The sequence below is a fragment of the Synchiropus splendidus genome, chromosome 1 (genome assembly GCF_027744825.2).
Source record: "Synchiropus splendidus isolate RoL2022-P1 chromosome 1, RoL_Sspl_1.0, whole genome shotgun sequence".
In the NCBI taxonomy this organism is placed as follows: Eukaryota; Metazoa; Chordata; class Actinopteri; order Syngnathiformes; family Callionymidae; genus Synchiropus; species Synchiropus splendidus.
In genome coordinates, this window is record NC_071334.1 from 12,137,702 (window position 1) to 12,157,810 (window position 20,109).

The 20,109-nt window shown below is 42.1% G+C and overlaps 1 protein-coding gene across 3 annotated transcripts; it reads left to right on the plus strand.

Moving 5' to 3' along the window:
• The first annotated feature begins 953 nt into the window (after nt 1–953).
• ccdc50a (coiled-coil domain containing 50a) lies at nt 954–16,027 on the plus strand. 3 transcript variants are annotated; one of them, XM_053864722.1, is made up of 12 exons: nt 1,206–1,566; nt 3,928–3,990; nt 6,358–6,487; nt 7,133–7,223; nt 7,442–7,544; nt 10,041–10,862; nt 11,422–11,573; nt 11,788–11,829; nt 13,126–13,281; nt 13,346–13,428; nt 13,496–13,605; nt 14,537–16,027. In XM_053864722.1, exons 1-12 carry the CDS (start codon nt 1,512–1,514, stop codon nt 14,554–14,556), a joined length of 1,827 nt encoding a protein of 608 aa, XP_053720697.1. In that variant the 5' UTR covers nt 1,206–1,511; the 3' UTR covers nt 14,557–16,027. The 3 variants fall into 3 exon arrangements, with proteins under 3 accessions (XP_053720706.1, XP_053720688.1, XP_053720697.1); XM_053864731.1 differs by lacking the exon at nt 13,496–13,605 and having other exon boundaries at nt 954–1,566; XM_053864713.1 differs by having other exon boundaries at nt 1,193–1,566; nt 13,496–16,027.
• Nucleotides 16,028–20,109: the final 4,082 nt, after the last annotated feature.

The following is a 20,109-nucleotide window of genomic DNA, read 5'->3' on the forward strand; positions in this document are numbered from 1 at the left end:
GGAGGAGGGGCTGGTCACCCTAATAAATCAAAGCTGCTCATGGCAGCTTTCGTCAATCGTACACCTTTTAGTGGGACCGTCGGAGTGAAATACGGTGATGTGACGTTGCAGGCGAGGCCACTAACCCTACATCACTTTGACAGAGCTAAATCAAACTGAGAGGAAACAATCAATCAACCTCTCATGTATGAGAGACCGGTATCGTGTTTTGGCACTTGCAAGTTTATTTTCTTTTACATTAATTGGTTCCTTAAATAGCAACATGTGAGGGATTGAACTGTAAATTCAGGCAGGTCTGAGCGAGGCACTGCCAGAGATGAGATCATTCAAAGCATGTTTTTTAATCCTCACGTGCAAAGAACATGATGGCAACAGTGGATGTATGCCTGAAAAGAGACACAGAGCTGCTGTGTAATGTTAGGGAAACAAACGAAAAATGTTGATGCTACATCATTCTTATAGTGGTCTTCAAAAAAGGTTTTCCTAACAATATTATTGATGTGTATATTGCGGTTGGTGAACCATTCCAGTTATTATCTGTAAACACTGCAAATAAAGTTAAGACAGCTCAATATAGTCCAACTTCACTGTCACGTCTATTACTACATGCATTTCCTTTAATTATTCCTTCTTGTTAGGATTTTAAGTCTACTTCTGCAGTGTCTAGTGGGGTTAGGATTGGATTTAACGCAAAATATAACATGGACATTTGGACGGACAGAAGGTAACTTTGATCAAGTGAATGTGTCTGTAAAATAAATAAATAATTCGTTAAAAAAATCTGTCTATCTATCTGTCTGTCTGCCTGTCTGTCCGTCCGTCCGCCCACCCATCCATTCATCCATCCATCCATCCATCCATCCATCTATCTATCTATCTATCTATCTATCTATCTATCTATCTATCTATCTATCTATCTATCTATCTATCTATCTATCTATCTATCAGACTGTCACTGTCACTTGTGGAGGAAACTGGCGTGTCGAAAGAGAGAAAAGTGTATTTTTGTCGTACTTCACTCGCAACGAAACTACATCTGCAAACTGGTATGGAATTTGATCAATACCGGAAGTCTCACAGACCAATATCTGCTTAACTACAAAACGCGAAAAAACGCGCTTAACAAACTATATATAGTGAGAGATCAATCATAAACTTACTTACGCCGTATAATAGTAGTTTTAATCTTTTTGTCAAAAAAAAAAAGGAAAAAAAGGTCAAACGAACTCTATCGTTATATCTGATCTTATTGTGAAGTTTAACACCGGATGTTGACCACGACGCTCTACGTATTGTTATTGACGTAACCGTAGGGAGGGATGCTGGCGCAGCCGCGACACAGCGCAGACGTCAGCCGGAGACTATAGCCGCCGAAACTAATCACGGTGGCCGCCCAGCACCTGAAAGATCAATCGCTTTTATGAGTCGGGACGATCAATCAGCCTCCTGAAACCTTCGTTGGGAAAAAGCGGAAGTGTAATTCACAGCCACGACTCAATATTGGTGACGACATGGCTGAGTGTAACGTTAGCATCGACAAGGAGAGGCTACCTGGCGTGAAAGAGGGTAACGTCCAAATGCTAACCGTGTTATCACAGGTGTTTCTATCATAACAATGCTTGCGCAGGTCGACCGTGAGGCGAGGCGCTCTCCGGAGTCAAACAAATACCGTTTCAGAGGCTAAGAGGTTAACGTTTTCAAAGAAGGTCCTCTTGGAGTTACTAGACATTAACCTACATGTGTAACATGGGTAACCCGGCCATACCACACACACACACGCGCGCATATATATATATATATATATATATATATATATATATATATATATATATATATAGTGATTATCTATCGATACTCTTGATTCTTTGTAGTTTTAGTTAAGATACCACCGAGATTGAACTGTTATTATTTTGAAGAAGTCATTTGATGTGTAATTCTTAAAAAAAAAAAATGAGGCGTCTTTGCTTTCCCAAAAGTATCATGAATCCATGTTATCTTCTAAAGTGATGTTGGTCCTGATGAAAGCAGCTGGTCAGCAAGGTGCTTGTTATTCTGGTCAGACCGGGAAGAGACATGCATCTCTGACACTCTGGAAGAGTTGCTGGCCTCAGGTTGAAGGAAAATTCGGAGCGAATGAGTTGTTCACGTTCATAAGTTTTAGCTTGATCGGAAGGTTAAGAATTTAAGTTATATCAGTTGTTCAAGCAATATCTTTGTCTATATTTTTCTGCATGTATTTGGTTGGTGGTGAGAGAGTTAGGCCTGTCACTGAGTGTTTTGTTTTTAACTACTTTTCAACTTGCGTTGCATGTGTTGATGCGGCTCATATTGGGTGTATAAATATCTGCAGTTGCTGAAGTGTACTTAATTTAACCGTCAAGTCTCGTATGATGGCATTCCACTGTAATGCGGCTGGAAACTTGGATAGATTTGTTGTTGTATAACTATGTATGTATAACTAACAAACCGCCTTGGTCAAGTGGGTGACCACCGTGTGGCAACATCCATTAGATCGTGTTTGGATAGCTGTATATGACCTTCTTCTTCATTCATGCCATGTAGCTACTTAATTTAATGAACATTTCATTCAATTTTGTTATTTATTCAGACTAATATGGGTATTTAAATAAATATTTTTTCTTGGAATTAAACCTTGGCTAATAATGTGCTATCACAAACAAGGGAAATCCAGTCATGTTATTTTAATATGTGCTTCAAGCAAAGACTGCAAATGGGTGGTGAGACATGACAGTGTTTGTGATATTCGTCTCGGTTGATAGACTGAAGTGGAACTCAGGGCCGTGATGAGCCTTATGTTGTGGTTAAACACATTTCAAGGCAATGCAACAGATAACAGGCAAAAATGCTTATACTGCTTCTTTCACGTTGCAACCAGATGACGCCAATGTCCACACCAAGTCATTTAGCTTCTTAATCCCTTTAACTTTCGGTCCACTAGGTTTTTTAACAGTCAGGGGATAAATCAGACTTTTCCAAATATGCCTTCTGTCATGAGGGAATAGTCACAACAAAGTTGTGCCTTTTTCCTCTGATTGAAGTGTAGTGCGAAGTGCCACTGATAATGTCAGCGTTGACATTTATACAGTATAAATCTCAAGTTTAATAGTTAAGAAGATTGAGCATATGGTAGCACGAGGATGTCGGCGTCAATGAAATCCCTTCCTGTGGGAGTCAGTGGGGGGTTTAAAAGACCCAGCCTTGGAGCATCTGTCATGATGTCATGGTTAAATTGAATTAACATGCTGTTCTCTCAATGCACTCCTTTCATATCACCAAGATATTATAGTGTATGGTTTATTTTGCACAACAATTGAGTTTGAATCTGAATTAAATTTGCCTAGTCAGTATTGCAGTATAATTATCATAATGTTGCAGTGTCAGCTTCAGAAAGAAGGTTTTGTGTGATTATAAATAACCTGCTGGGCTTTAGTTTATTATTGTTTTTATTGTTTGTTTCTTTTTAAGAAATGTCATCAAATATTAGTCTGTGTTCAGAGTCTGGTATCAAGAATTCTATGTAGTGTTTAGTTCAGGTTAATTTCACTTCTTCAAATCTGCCTCTCAAGTGACTTGAAAGAAAAGAAAACTGATAAATTTAGATTAACTTAGTTCCTTGTTCACATTTTCACTTCATGTTTTGAGACATGTGGTGAAAGGTATCAGACACTGTCATTGAAAAAACAAAGAGGAAATGACCGCGACTTGTAATGATGGTTGTGATGTTTTTTTTCCACATAATAATGTTCCATCTCAACTGACATTGAAAACTTTCCACATGTTTGTTTTGTTTTTTTGGGCATGATGAAATATGTGAAGTCTATAAATAAACATTTTGATCTTAGTGAATCGGTAGAATTTATTTTTATTTGCCTTTCCTGACCTACTTTGTCCATCTTTCTTCTTTAGTTTGTCGGGACTTTGCTGTGCTGGAGGACCACTCCCTGGCTTACAACCTACAGGAACAAGAAAGTAAGACACTTTCAGCCATGGTGCTATTTTTCATTAGAACTCTGTCATTTAGATAACTTCATTAAATAAAAATCCAGTTAATGTTGACTTCGGTGGTACAACGTTTTACTACTCTGAAACCATAAACTGTTATAGTGGCCCAGTGCATTCAAAACAGTTATTGACTCAAAATGTTGTTGTCAATGCTCAAACGTGAGCTGCACAATTTTTATCAGCTATCTCCTAACGTGTTAGGGGAAAATAAAAGGCAATTCCTTTTGAACATAGTATGTTGGGAATTGTACCTGTATTGGAATTTTCGCACAACAGTCCGCCATCTCCATTACTGTTAACTGTTTGACCTTTTTTTTTAGTCTTGTCGAGCACATACCCCCATGTAGGTGTGAGTTGCCCTGCTACATTCCACTGTCAAGCCATGCAATGTATGGTTTGCGAAAGGACAAACTTTTGGACTAGATTTACAACTCATATATTCCTCTGCAATAATAGCATCTGAATAATTGATTTATTTTGCTGCCTGCATCAGCAACAAGATCAGGCCGTGTTGGCGGAGGAGGCCAAGTCGGAACATGCATGGCAGCAGCGTTTGGCAGACAACAGCTGATTGGTGCATTTGTCAGCGCCTCATACTTTGGAGTGCTCTCCAGCTGCAGCACAGCATTTCAATAGAAGTCATGATAATCAGCTTATACTGCTCCGCTTTTAGCCAGGGATGTTTTGTGTTGCTGAAAATGGGACTGTAATAATTCTTTGTAAACATGGCCACACTCTATTTTTGTGTTTGAAATCCTTGAGCTGAAATCCAGAAAGGCCATTACGTCCTGCCATGGCAGGTTGTGTCATTGATGTTTTGCTTGCCGAATAGTCACCAACATGTTGCTTTGGTACGCAGTAAAGGGAAGGTGTCCTTCTGCCTGTCATCTTTTGAGAAGGAAAAAAGGAGATTTAAGAACCACTGAAATGGATAACGTTCTAAAATCATATTTAACATTTCACTTCTGAATTTGTTTTCTGTTGTTTGAGCTTTTCTACGATGTGACAGTGCAGGAAATGTTTTAACAATATAGTCTATAGTCCTGCGGAAACATTTATATTCTTCACTCAGTTTTCCCACTGCTCGGTCCAGTCAGTGTGGTTACGTGTAGCTGTAAGTGGTTAGGCATGCAACACATTAGTTTGATGTAAAAGGTGATTTATTTTTATCATTTTTACAGAGTACCCATGCTTTGTTTGAAACACAAACTACACCTTAACAAATCAGTAAGAATCCACACATTTGTGTGCGTCCAACCTTGCCAGAACCCTATCATTTTCATTATAAAAGTCCAGATAACAGGCAGCCACCTCACCATTGTGGTCAAGTCCGACCAAGCTTGGTGGATTTAGACATGAATCCTTGGACAGCAGAGCACCATATGCCATTCAGCCAGCACAGATTAGGTCTTAGCTGTCATTAACTGAGTTTGTGGCCTTGTATTGCCATGAAGAGGAATCAGTGAAGCATTAACAAGCCTTTTTCCAGAGCAAAAATGGTTTAAATTCTTAATCTAGACTCTACATTTCACCAGCAGCAAGGTTTCAATTACAAGATAATATTAAGTGAAACTTACAGAGGTGTCTACCTTTAAACCTGAAGCCATCTTTCGTTATTTTTACCTCCTGCTCATAAGAACACTGATTGATTTGCTTTTTTTTTTCATTGAAGAGTTTGGTGCTGGTTTCTCACCCGAGTTCCCTATATAGCCCCGAATGACGTGGATATCTTCAAAGATGTTGTAGTTGAATGAGTGATGCCAGGGTGTGCTGTGTGTAAGTCTATTTTCTCCCTGTGAGGAAGAATCATTCTTGTTTACAGCCCCGGCCTGCAGATAAATGTCAGACTCTTTCAACTTGAGTTGTGACATTGGTTTTTAAAAGGTGCTATCAATTTGTAACAATTTGATCAGCAGCGCCCAAAAGAAAAAATATCAAGAGTTCAATATCACAGTTTCCGTGCTGCATCCGAGAAGAAACTATTTGGTGTTTCAAACAGGTAAATTGCCAGATGTAATTTGGCACTTTTCTCATGAGAGCGGCCACCAGATCGATCGCGAGGTGAAATGGAGTCGTGCGGTGAGTGATGCTCACCAAGTGCCAGGAGTGCGTCAGCAAACAGGATTTATCATCTGTTATGGTCCACAAGGTGCTGTCACACAACCTTGAGGCGTCGCACTAGTCAGGACACTCATTTGTCTGCGGTGAGGTTTTATCCATCTATTCTTAACACTTACCGTCCTCACTTTCAAAAGCGCTCAAGAAGAAAATCCAAGCACAACTTCTCAGTTTTGTTCCGCTCATCATTTAGTTGCTTTTTTTTTTTTCCATCAGTTGAGAGCCACTTGGCATCCAATGTCCACAAGAATCGCCTGGTGCAGCAGGATCTGCAGGTTGCAAAGAAGTTGCAGGAGGAGGAAGACCAGAGAGCCAAGGCCCAGAACCAGAAGCAGCATGTTGAAATGTGAGGAACCTGCATTATTCCCGATGACGGTGGTCGTCTGGAATATATATATATATATATATATATATATCTCTGTTTGGGGAGTTTTACATCATTCAGGCTTTATATACACACTATGATGAATGCTGTGATACAGGCCGTGTTTTCTTCAGATACATTTCAGTCACAATATGTCATTGATATTGCGCTGAGCTTTAGTAGATTGCTTCTGCTGAGAATGCTACTTCAGCATTTGCATTACTTATCTGGCTGTGGGCAATTTTGCCTGCATTCAGAATCAGTTCTCATTTCTTTCAACACGAATGAATGATGATCAGCTTTCCTGATCTCAAACCGTCAAACCAACGCTGCATATACGGCCAGGTGCTGCTGGTGACCTATTTTAGATGAGATGAGATGAGATGAGTTGAGTTGAGACACTGATCTTTCTGTGTCAACCCAGAATCTCCTATCTTCACTGGAAGATGTTTTCAGGCGTTGACAAAAAAGTCACCTTTTTTGTTACATTAGATAAGTATATTGAGTATTTTTTTCTGGTTTGCTGGTTCTAACTCCTCAACTTCTAAATGTAATCTGCAAATGAACTCACATTGTTTTTATTTAATTTCTGTTGTGTCCACATTTCTGCTTGTGAATATGACCCAGTGAGCGGCAAGATGTAGAGATTGCCCAGGAGATTCAAGAACAACTGGTCCGACAGGCAGAGCAGCAGCGACAACAGGAGGAGAAAGATGCAGTATGTACAACTGTGCTCAAGTCCCCTTACCTAACCTAACATTAACTGTAGTGTCCCTGATATCACAGTACAAACAGTGCTATCTATAAGCGAGCAGGTACGAGATACAGTGCATTTGTGATCAATAAAGACTGTACATCTCACACAGTAAAGCAATTTTGATTGAGCTGTCATCCTGAAATGTTTACAGTCATCTTTACAGTTGGGTCTGTTTGTAGGCTATCGCTCGCAAGCTGCAGGAGAAGGAGATGAAAGAGGAACGGAGGAGACAGAAGCATCTGGATACAAACTATGAGGAGGAGTACTTTGAGGATCAAGGAGGTAAGAGGCTTCCAGCTGACTCGTCATGTTTCATGTTTGTTAGCGCGCCTGTAATGGCGGGTGAGGTGCGAGAAGGAAAAGTGGGGGAAGATATGACCCATTTTCTGGATGTTTGAGGTCTAAGGGTACACTTGTGGTGGAGATTAAACTTGACTGGAGGCTGGAATTCCATCTAGTTTTGGCAGGCACACTGGTGTTTCACTTGTGGCAATAAGTTGAGACAATAAGTCAGCTCCTATTAAAGATTAACCCAGCTCAAAAACAGCTCCAGTTACAGCGCATGTTTTTTCTTTATCGGGATTTGTTGCTGATAAAAAATTCTTCAAACTGTATTTACGTCACTTAAATTATGCACGCCACCTTCTTTGCAGGTAGCATTGATAACATGCTTAGTGGATGTGGAGGGTGTTTGTTTATCCACCCCTTATTTTTATGAAATGCATGTTAGCCATGCACTCTGAGTACTGTAAATAGACACATATTCTTCTGTTAGCATTATCATTGGCTTCCAAGTAGAGAGGCAGGTTATAGCAATGAGTAACACTGCAAGGAAGTAAGTATTGGAATATAATGCCTTTATATTTGATCACACGTTTCACTGTGATTAAACAAACGTGTTTTAGACAAAACATCGTACCTGAGCGTGAAGAAAACAACACGGATTGTTGTGGACTCACATCACTGGGTGAAGGTGAGGTGAGGTCTGAGTGATAAGAGAGTGGTGGGATGAAATGCCGGAAAATCGCCAGTACTGAACAAATCAAATGGTTTTTGATAGAAAATAATAGCAACAAAACAAACACTTCTTTTATGTGAGCAAGGTGTTGGCCAGGTTACATTTGAGATGGTTTCTCCATCTTAGTTGTAGGAAAAAAAATGTTTTGAAGACCTCAATGTCAGTTGGACAAGTCAAATTCCAGCCTGCTGAGTCAAGCACAGTCAGCCTTGCCCTTTGCTCTGCACTTCCTTAATGCTGTTCTGAAAATCATTTGTTTGTGTTCAAGCCATTGCCAACTCCCATTTCAATAGATTCCGTAGACAATGAACGTGTTGTACATGACCAATGTCTGTGTCTTAATTCAATGACTTCCCTGTTTTCATTAGTTGCAGACAGCAGTAGTACTTTTTAGACATGGCTAGTGGGAAGGTACAAGGTAGAATATGGGCAACAAAGTGTCTTCCCACTGATTCTTTAAATGAAATATAGTCACATGTAGGGAAATGTTGTCATTACGTTGATAATGATAATTGTCACGATAAATACATTTTCATTCTATTTCATGTGTTGGACACACTAGTCTCTCTTGAAACTGTTCTATGAAGAAACTTGTTAGTGGAGTTTGTCTTCCACAACATAATTTGTTTATGTTTAATAATTAACTAATTGTAGAGATGAAAAATTCAATGTTTCATGTCTTTCGTAGAACGTGGTTGTGTTTGACAGACTGCCCTGCCTGTTTTATTTAGGGGTTAAATTGAGCCATCTGACTGTTGTGCCCAATGTATCTCATGTCTCCTGACAGTGTACTTGAAGAAACATTAGAAATGAAGTGAATAAATGACCATTTAGTCATATTCTATTCCCAAATCATTATACAAGATGTCAGTCCTTTGACTTGTGTGATGAAAAACCTTTTCACAATTCTCACTCCTCACTCCTCTCACTTTTTTATTGGCATGTTTGCAGATTTCATTTATACTTTGACCGAATCAGAATTTGTTGATGGTCCCTAACTGATGCGCTGCCGATGACAGTGTGTCCATGATCAGTGAATCGTACTCAGGGACGTAGAAGAGGACGGTGCTGCCAATACTGGAGCGGCTGTCCGTCCAATACGCATGTGTTGACATGAACCAAGACAGTCAACCACATCAGAAAACCTAAAAGGACCCCTCTGTCTAATAAAACAAACACCGATGCAGAGACTCAGAGTGGACCGATGTCATTATCAAAAGTTTACTGTGTTAAAAATAAGTTTAAAACTACGATTGTGAACCAAAGTCCACCAAACTCTCCACAACGGTCAGTGTTTTCAAACACCGCAGAGCCGGAGCGCGTCATGGTCTCATCGTATTGATGTATGTAAGTCCAATGCAGCGAGTGTGCTGTGGGTGAATGAGTTGCAAAAATTCTCATCGCAGAGATTGTTTTGCCGGTATATCGTGTACGATAAGTTATCGCCATCCCTAGTCACATGTATGCGAAGATGGGCAGTATATTCTTCAGCTCACATGGAACTGAGTGCCATTTTTTTTTCCAAGGGCAGCTGTCAGAAATCACCCCCTCTATTCTTTTTCTTGACTTGCGTTCCCTTAGGTTCAGGGGGTTTTTCACTCATGACTGCATGTGGATGTTCTCACAGGTGTCATGACTAACACATTGTCTACTAACGAAGCATGATCTCATGTCATACCTGTCTGTTACTTTTCACATCTTCACCCTCCTCCACCATCATCGTCCTCATCCGGACTTCTGTTTATCTCGGGCCTGGCCAGCTACAAGACGTCCCCTTGACTTGGACAAACTAACCAATCAGAAACCTGCTTCACCGAGTCGATACGATCCAGTGAGTTCTCATCGGGATTACTCCCCTGAGTATGAATCATTAGAGCCAAAATATGGCCGACACCCAAGGCAGGACCCTGCCGCACCCCACAGTAGACACAGGCAGCCTGAGCAGCTGTGGGAGGCGGAAGGTGGGCAGGGCAAGCATGGAGATCCATACCCGGCTCACCTATCATCCCCTAGAAGCAGGCAGTATCATGAATCCTCAGACCACCGGGAAGACTCTGAAAGAGTTGTTAGACGGAAGGAGAGACCTGCTCGACCTCCTCCACCGCAGAGCTCTAGAGAAAAAGACTGGGATCGAGACAGAGCCAAGAAACGAGACAGAGATCGGGACAGGGAGATGGAGTGGGACCGGCACAGGAAAGACTGGGATTACGATAACAGACCGCCAAGATCAGGAGCCAAAACGGAGTGGGAGCAATCCAGAGCTAGAGGGCAAAGTGCTGAGAGACAGAGAGACAGAACGGGATACAAGGACAAAGACAAGCGGCTGAGAACCAGGAGCCGGGACAGAAACCTCAGCGACGACGGCCCAAGACTGGAGAGGATGTCCTGGGAGCAGGAAGACGATCATTTTGAGAGGGAACGAAAAGCCCGGAGTCGGCAGCGGGTCAACTCTAACCCAGAGGATGTGTTCGAGGAGCAGCGGCGTGACCGAGGGAAAGGGGACCGCAAGTGTTACTGGGAGTCTCATCAGGGGGAGGAGCTCGTAAAGGAACGCAATAATTCCCACCCCAACGAAGAGACAGGTACCAGCCCGCGCCTCCTCTCGCCTCTGTTGGGGCCCGTTTGTGTGGTGATCTGAATCTGCGTGATGCTGGTGGCGGGTTCATCTGATTGTGGGATCACTAATCCAGTCATTTCTCCCGGACGTGACGATCAACGTGTCTGACTTTCAGAAGTGGTGATTCGTTGCAGTGAAGTTGATTGAGCTTTGTATCCTCTTGAGCCTCCATTATAATAAGTTGCTTGACTGCTTTAAGGCAAAGCAGTTGTTGAATGGTTTGTGCCAAACCTATCACCGTCTATGGACAATGCAGACCTGCACAAGACAACATAGCATGTATTTGAAACAAATTAAATTCACCTTCCAAATGGCCTCAAACCCTTCAAAGCTTTGTTTGAAAACAGTTTGCTGCGATCTGGTGCTTTCATAGTCTCGTAGACTTTGTAACAGTCTATGGTGTACTTTTTTAAACAGAACATGCTTGTTTGTCTTTAAATCAAATTCTCCAAGCACATTTGCGTTAACATCTGGTTCTCGCAGTAGTTATGTTCTTAATCTCAGACTTTCTCTGAATTTGGCAGGTCGGATTGTGCACAAGTCGAGCGGGGAAATTGTCGCAGAAAATGAGTATGACTTGACTGAGGCCACCAGGGGACTGACGAAGCTGGATCTCCGTGAGCAGGAGCTCAAGGACATGGAGGTGGCCAGGAGAATGCAGGAGGAGGAAGTCAAGGTGAGCAGGAATGTTTTGGATCCAGTGCAAGACAAGACAACCGAATGCTGCTCCTAATGTGGAACCTGTGAGCTAATGCCGTTTTGCATAGTGAAGCCAAGAACACAACACTACAGTAACAAGTACATTTTGAAAGGAGCTTTCGTCCGAGCCGTGGGATTCCACCAAAATATATTTAGATGTGTGATTTATTATTATTTTTTTTTTTTTTCAGGCGAGCAAGAGTAAGAGCGCTGCTCAAGTGGCACAAGACGAGGTCAGTAAAAGCTTCTTCATTTAGAGTATGTTTGTTGATGTCTTTTGCTGTGGCGTCAATGAGCTTAAGTTCCTATCCATAAGCACATATATCCTCAGTTTCACTGTGAGTGAAATGCCATGACAATATGTCTTTCGGCATGGTGTCATATATTGACATTGGGAAAGTGGAATTTTGTGTCCAATGCTGACACTGAAGGTGGCCTTTGGCGTTGCATGTTGATGCATTAGGTTTTCGGTTGAAGCGCTTTCTGCTTGGGCAGAGCGTCCCGTAAAAGACAAAATTTGGGGTTAGGTAATGCATGGGATGGCGCTCTTTTCACTCTACATATAACAACGTGTCATTTACGATTTCAGTCATGGTGACTTCCTGATGACACGGTTAGTGAGGAGGCGACCCACATAAGGGGTTATCTATAGCAATTTTTTTCTGATTTGTTCAGCCTCCCCCACACAGAAGGCCATGGGAGTGAGGATGGCTTGTGTTTTTAGGTGTCAGTGTTAAGCAGTTAACATTATAAACAACACTTTGAGTGACAAGTAATGATCGATATCGAGCCATCCCAAAGAAAGCATGCACCCTCTCGCATGTCTGCTCGGGGCTGCTCTGGCGTCAGTCTAAACCAGAGGTGGGCCATTAAAATTGTGAGGGGCCAACATGCCAAAAGAAAGACCGCAATGACTACAAAACATGATGGAAAAATATCTAAAATATGTAACAAAATGGACCTAAGAAGATGAAATGTAATTAAGAATATTAAGAAGTGTAAATATGCCATGAAAGCTATTAACATATTTCATATTATATGCACTTAATTTGAATATAAGTCAACCATGGACTAGACGTTCCAAGAAAAAAAGGCAATTTACTTCAAAATATATTTTCAGTATTACTTCAATGTATGAGGAACAAGAAAAACACAAAAATGGCCAACAAAAAAGATAAATTTAGTCTTAAAATATATATTTACTGCTGAAGCAGTGGTAACTAAGAAAGAGAACTGAAAAGGAAGAAAAATTAGGACATATTAGTTATAATTTTACTCTGTAGTCAAACAGGCCACAAAAGTACAGGCATTGGGCCGCATGTGGCCCCCGGGTCGCACTTTGCCCAGGTCTGGTCTAAACTACCATTTATATTGTTGTCGGATCCCAGACAATTGAAATGATCAGTGGAAGAAGGATTGCAAGGTTGCAGCCAGTTTTGTGTATATATGTGCTATGTATGCACCGTGAGGGCAGAAAACACAAGTTGCAAAACACAAAAGGCTGTGTGTTTTCTTTGTGGTGCTGACAGGAAATTGCTCGCTTGCTGATGGAACAAGAGAAGAAGGAGTACAGGAAGCAGCGTGAGCGGGAGAAAGAGAGGGAGCGAGAGAAGGAGAGGGAACGAGAGAGAATGGCCATGGAACGGATGGCCATGGAAAGGAGGCGACATGAGGGGGAACACAGGGTAACAGTCCTTCCTTTCTTTTCTTGTTGGAAAAGTCGTTTGTTCACGTTCAGTTTGTTTTCAGCCAAATAGCGAAGATGTTGTCCGTCCTCGCACGAGAGACGAGTATGAACACCAGCGGCAGAGGAACCACAACAAACCTGCCAGGTAATGTGAAGCATTACAAGGCAGTTAGTGCCAGGAAAGGTGTGAAAATGCTGTGTGGGTGTTTCAGGCCTCCTCAGCCGCGCACACATGACTATGAGAATGTAAACGCTGGTTACGGTTATCCAGTCCACCCTGTGTCCCAGCGTGCACCGACCAGACCGGACCCTGCGTACAAAGGTAGAGTGCTCAACACAGGCCTTGCTCATGTGGATTTACCTGAGAAATTCATGTGAATGCTAGACTGATAAAGAGGTGGAAACAGTGACATATGAACACAAATTGGGGAATTGTATCTTCACAGATCTGTACACTTCCATCGCCAAAAATGCTCGTACTATTCTTTAGATAACTTGGACTGTAAACGACCATTTTTGAAGCAGTAAATGTAACTGGTAACTATTGAAGGAGAGGACAAACAAACCATCACACACATACTCGCTGTCAATTTAAAGTCGGCATGTTTTTGGATTATGGTCAGGAACCAAGATGCCCATGCAAACTAGGTGGAATGTACGAACTCTGCACAGAAAGGATGCAGGTTCACTGCAGTCCTTGAGTGGCCTCCTCCAGGAGTCGAACCTGTGACCTTCCTCTTGTTAAAGATGATTTTTGCGATTCATTACATTCATGAAAAAGATATTTCTGTTCACAGATGAAACTTGAGCAGCTGGTGGAATGAGGAAGTGGTGTCAACTTTTAAAAAGCGTCCAAAAATGTCTTTGAAGTTTCTGCAAAACTTGTTCTTTCCCCTGCTCTTGTCTTGTTCAATGCAGTGTTGAGACGTGTCAGTTTTTTAGTCACCTAGATGCTCTCAGCGCGTTTTTTTGTTTTCCAAATTAAACTGCTGAATGCTCACTTTTGGGGACAGTTAAGTCAAATGTGTGTTGGAGTGTCGCAGGGGCACAGGTGAGGACAAGAACACGAGACACATTTCTCACACCTTAAAAAAAACAACAACATTCATTTAGCTCGGATGTGACAGTGAGAAGTGATGACTGCAGACGTAGGAGAAGGAAACGTCATCTTTGGGAAGTGAAGTTGAAAAACTTTAATTACAGCCCGCCGTTTCCCCCTCATGATGGATCTTCGTCTTCGCTGTCTTTTCCAGGTGCCTATTACAAGCGGTGACTCAGGCTACTTCCAGACGAGCTGTCGGCGTCCCTGTGCCCTCTCTTCATATTTATGTTCTCCATTGATGCTGTTTTGACCAAATACTTTTGGGACAATCTCATGAATTGGCATTGATTTTTCATGTTTTTGTTACTGTTGCGTTCCTCTGTTTGTTGTTGTGTGAGCGCTGGCGACTTGCTTGAATTTGGAGCGACGCTCATCCCCACATGGCGCTGCCTTGCTCCATCACAAGGGCTGGAGGGGAGGAGAGAGAGGAAATCTCTCATGAGCTTTTTAAATCGTGGGACGTGCCTGGTCAGTGAAGCACAGCTGATACAGTGTCTTAGATTCCAACATGGCAGCTGCTCCACCTGCCTGTGCGCCCGTGTTTGTCTCGGCACTGGCTGGACTCACGTTTCCCTTCCTATCATCAAGGCGCCTTTATCCACGTGCTGGCATTGTGACGGACGGACGGACAGACATCACGGGGCTGGTGTTGCCGCCGTCCGAGCTGTGCATTTAACCGGTGATATGACTGTTTCTGAACCATACTCTGAGTGTGACTCACTGCTTCTATGTGCATGCTTACTGAAGGTTAATACTGTGTACACACTGCGTTTCAGCTGGAGCCAGTCACATGGCTCAAATTCAGCCCGATCATCTCTGACATTGATTGCCAGAAATATAAAGTGGCCATTCCCAAAAAATGCATGTAGAGCGCTGACCTCGCGTGGACCTGAATTTGTGCTCGTGCTTTACAGTGTTGACTGGAACAAAGGTTTCTGTCTCCTTTTATGTAAATATCAGATTTTTTTTTTCTCGTGCTGCCACATCATGCTCCCGGCCTGCTTGTGTTCTAAATGTTTGTGTGGGAAAACTGGCAGATTTTTTTTAATTTTTTATATATTATGAATGTTTGTTTTATTTAAGATGAGAGAAGTGAAGCATTTCCTTTATGTCCACCCCTTTAAGGTCAAGGTCACTTGCTGACAAAGAAACTTGAGATTTGAAGGGAAGTGTTTTGTCTTTTTTTTCCTCCCCCAATCCTGTCTAGACACTGAATTAAGTGCAGTGGCATCTTAAGTTATCAAATGATTTAATTCGCCGACTTCTGACCTTAACTGATCGAAGTAGTCCTCTGTAATCCTGCGACACCAGTACGATTTAAACGTGCCATATATTCAACGAAAGCCAGGGAGTCTCGGAAGTGACGACTGATCCGTTCATCTAATTTATTCTTTGAAGACAGCGCCACCTTCTGGACATGATCTGGCAAAAGCAACGGTCGTGTCGGCCTTCGTTTCGTACAAGTGAGCTGTCGTTTGCCATACTTTTCTGTTGTCTTTTAATTTTCTTAACAGCCCGGGCCTGGATGCAATTAATAAATCGTTTATCAACACGTGGTGGAACATGCTGTATATATTTTTTTTCTATAAAAATGCTGTCATATGTTCGAATTTTCTTTGATCCCATCATGTAATAAACTGTATCAAATCATTCTGTCTAAAATGCATTGGAAGTTTATTTTGCATCTCCTATTCTACATGTAGAAATGAAGCGGTCCCACAGCAACTCTGCTGTGTTCAGAAGCTCCCAGCTTTGACCCGTAGAAGCCGTCTTGAGGGAACCCTACACTGCGAAGGTGTGCTTTTATATGTGACTTCAGTTATGTAACTTTATGAGGGATATCTTCTGCAGATCATTGGCCAACAGCAGATGTCCTCTCCTAAACAAGACTTCACAACATCGGAGTGTAAGTAAGACATGTCCACCACAGTTTACACAGGAGCAGAGTGACCGATACGGTGCACGAAATGAAGACCTTGGATCAACCAGACTCATACTGGACAGCAGCTTCTCCAGCAACAGGTGGAAGGATGTGGCAGACAACAGTACAGTAGAAGACCACTTGAAAACGTGGGGTCAGTGTTGGTCTTCCTGTATTGAAAGTTTATAGAGCAGTGTCATGATTTTGTAGGGCAGTTGTGGGCGACCTGCTTCATGATAATCGGGCATTGAGTTGCTGTTCTAATGCACCTTGTCCTTGAGTTTGACCGGAGCTGGAACACACTGGCCCCTAGTTCAATAGATTTTACATGGGCAACATGGGCTTGTGGTTTGTCCAGAGTGTGCCCTCTCTTCGTCGAAGAAAATGATTTGTGAGTTTTGGGGCCCTATTCCTGAAGTGACACCCTCATGACGTCTCTAAAAGAGTTTAGATCAAGGTTATATTTTTTTTACGTTTCTGACTAATCTTAACGCAGATCATCGACTTTCATCTCAGTGAAAACATTCAGTAACTGGAGCCAGTTTCTCGCAATCGACCTGAAATTTAAATGAGAACCAGTTTTTAGAAAACCTGTTTGAAGTGTGTGCAGACCTCCAGGTGTTTGAACTTGCTAATGTGAAGTTGGCGAGGTTGAAACAGCAGCAACTGACAATGTCACAAGAGCGTCAGCGATGAGTTTATTTATTTATTTTTTTGTTGGAGGAAGCAGATAAACACAAGACAAACAAAAGATCAAGGTTGTTTTAATCTTTCACTCAAGACAGCCGCACTTTAGATCTGCAACATTGAAACTTTCACTTTCAAGACGACACGAGTACGAATACAGTGATTGGTTGTCTTTCTTTTTGTATGTTACATTTTATAATTTTCTCTATAGTAGGCTAAATCGCATAACCGTGATGTCGTAAATATATTCTTTAAGTCGCACAACAAACTCTGAAAGTTATAAAATGAATGTACATTTCTGAGGGCTTTTTGAATATAATTCAATGTTAGTTTTATTCTGAAAATGTTTTTTTGCTTGTCCTGAGCTTCAACTTTCCCTTATACATATATATGACTGACCAGAATATACAGTGTACATGCAATATAAAGTACAAGCGTAACGCACTTTGTCTCATCCCTTTAATTCATATTTTCACATGGGCAAGTGCGATGATGTAATTTGCATCAGGCAAAACACATATATTCGTCCTGTTGAAACCTAGACTTTCTCATCTGTTTTTTTTCCAATTTCAGTCCTTCAATTATGCTTAGTCCTTTATATTATCTTCCCCTTTCACTTGTGACTTTCTCCAATAACTTGATCAAGTTTCCTTGACCGGAACGTATCACAAATCTCGAACTGCTTCCTGGTGTTAGCCGTTTACCAGCAGCATCTAAAGACCATCACGCTCCTGTCAAGGAAATCACACATCGTCTGTGTGAGGATCTGGTTCACCAACATACCTGACATTCTGAGGTTCCCATGCAGCTGGCAACATCTCAGAAGAAACTACACTGAAATAATAATAATTTAAGAAAAGATCCATGTTGGTGTGTAGCAGTTGTGCGTCTTTGATTCCCTATTGCAGGTTAAAACTCGAATGTTACCGATCTTTTAAAGGGTTGTCCAGCAACGTTTCAGCTGGATCAATGCAGGTCCTCCTGCTCTCCTCTGGACCTGCTGGTTTATCATGATACACACACGACCAGAAACAATGACTGAAATTTTGAAAGGATGAATTCCCAGGCAAAGTTTCCAGCTGTGTGGGCAGCAGAACTGTGGAGAAAGAGCTCTGCGGAGACAAGAATAACCAGTGTTGACTCCAAACAACTGTTGAAAGTTAGTGGCCCATAGATGACTGGTGACAGCAGGTGTTTACCAGGCCGACACTCCACGCTGACAAAGATCACCAGCAGGTGTTGGAGTGAAACAGAATCCGCTTTGAACTCACCAGGCCTTGTCCAGGCTCCAGTCCCTCGCTCCGGCTGCCACCATGAGACCAGCGTGTTGCATCTGTGAGCTCAGATCTCAAGACAGGTTTCTCTTTTTTCCCTCTCTCTCTCTCTCTTCACCTGGCAGGTAAAATGTGTGCAGCTGTCTGTCAAGTGGAACATACCGTGTTGAGACACGACTACACACCCTCTTACTTATGAGAGCGAGCAGAGTGAGCGAGAGAGGAAGGGAGAGAGAGAGAGCTCATAAAGCCCGGGGCACATCTTCAGGAAAAACCGGTAAGGAGTCGTACAACTATTTTGACTGACACCAGCGCTCAGGAGAAAATGAAGGGAAACCAAACAACACTTCAGAGTGCTCTGAAGAGAAGCAACAGGGGTGAAAAGTGAAGAGTGTCTTTAGTAAGTATTTGCCCTCGATACATGTGAATGAATATTGCCATGGATTACACATCACTCTTGTACGTCACACATCCCTCTGTGGCTTAAACTTTTATTTATCATTTATTTGCCGATTAAACGGTTTTGCAGGGTCTTTGTGATGCAATTTATGGGAGAACACTTGACTGGGAGCCTGTAATTGTAGACTACTAAAATGAGGTGGCCACACAGTGGCCTAGCGGTTAGCACTCGGGCCTAGATCATCACCTAAATGTGGATACATTTAAGTTGCTATTATAAAATAGAATAAATTATCTGAAAGTGAGGATGAAACAAAGGAGAAAAAACTTCATTTGTTAAATAATTTTGATTTATCGGTGTATAAGGCTTGGATGCCTAAAGGGAGAAGAGAATTGCGGATTTAAGTTTCAAATATGATTATTTCTTTTGATAATTTTCTATTATAATTAAAAAAAAAAAAAAAAAAAAAGCACTCTCGCCTCGCAGCAAGATGGTTGCGGGTTAGATTCCTGGGTTGGACCGGTGGCCTTTCTACATGGAGTTTGCATGTTCTCCCTGTGTGTGGGGGGGTTTTCTCCAGGTTATAAGGTTTCCTCCCTCAGTCCAAAGACATGCTCACTAGGTTAACTGGACACTCCAAAATGACCCCTACGTGTGTGTGTGTGTGCCTGACCAGGACTAAGCCCTGGTTAAGTATAGATGTGATATTACAATGACAGCTTGACTGTTCATTCTCTATGCATCTGTTGTGTGCAATAGTTCCCATTGACGTTGTGGTGAAACATTTCATGGACGTTGTGTCAAGGGTGATCGGATCTATGGGCCGGTTCGTGCTCCAACATGGGTTGACAATAGTCGATGTGATAAAACTGAGGCTCCGTTTGGCTTCACAAGGCTCTATTCGGTTCCACGTCTGGGTTATGACCGAAAGTTTTTTAGCTTGTGTGGCAGTAAATAGAAGGGAAATGGAATGGTTGATGTCGAGTGTTTGTGTGTAAATACACTGTAACGTGCTTTGTCAAAATACATGTGCGTATGTTTGTATTTGCGGCGATAAACCAAATTTGCTTTGACTTGTGTGAGGTATAGACAATGTGTGTACAATCATTGTACAGACGTACGACATGTAATACACCTTCGAAACGCACTCTACTGTCACTGCTCACACTACAAACACAACACAGACACAACGCAAACAAACACACTCGACACTGCTTTTGGCCTTGACCCCACAGTCGGTTCACATTTTGCTGCGATTCATCATTCATCAAGCAGCAAATGTGAACGTGTGAAACCGTCGCTGCACGTTGAGGCTCCGCCCCCAGATGAAATGGGGCGGGGTTTTCTCCACAGATCTTGTGGGTGTGCGGAAAGTGGCTGCTATCATCTGTGGGCAAATGCTAATATTCTCATGACAGGGTGTAAGATGAAGGCAGGCCGTT

What these genes read in the sequence shown, in the direction of transcription:
- ccdc50a (XM_053864713.1), top strand. Translation starts at nt 1,512, where the DNA reads ATGGCTGAGTGTAACGTTAGCATCGACAAGGAGAGGCTACCTGGCGTG. An exon ending in CAACCTACAGGAACAAGAAA is followed by an intron (nt 3,991 to 6,357) that starts GTAAGACACTTT and finishes TTTTTCCATCAG; the next exon opens with TTGAGAGCCACTTGGCATCC. An exon ending in CAGAAGCAGCATGTTGAAAT is followed by an intron (nt 6,488 to 7,132) that starts GTGAGGAACCTG and finishes AATATGACCCAG; the next exon opens with TGAGCGGCAAGATGTAGAGA.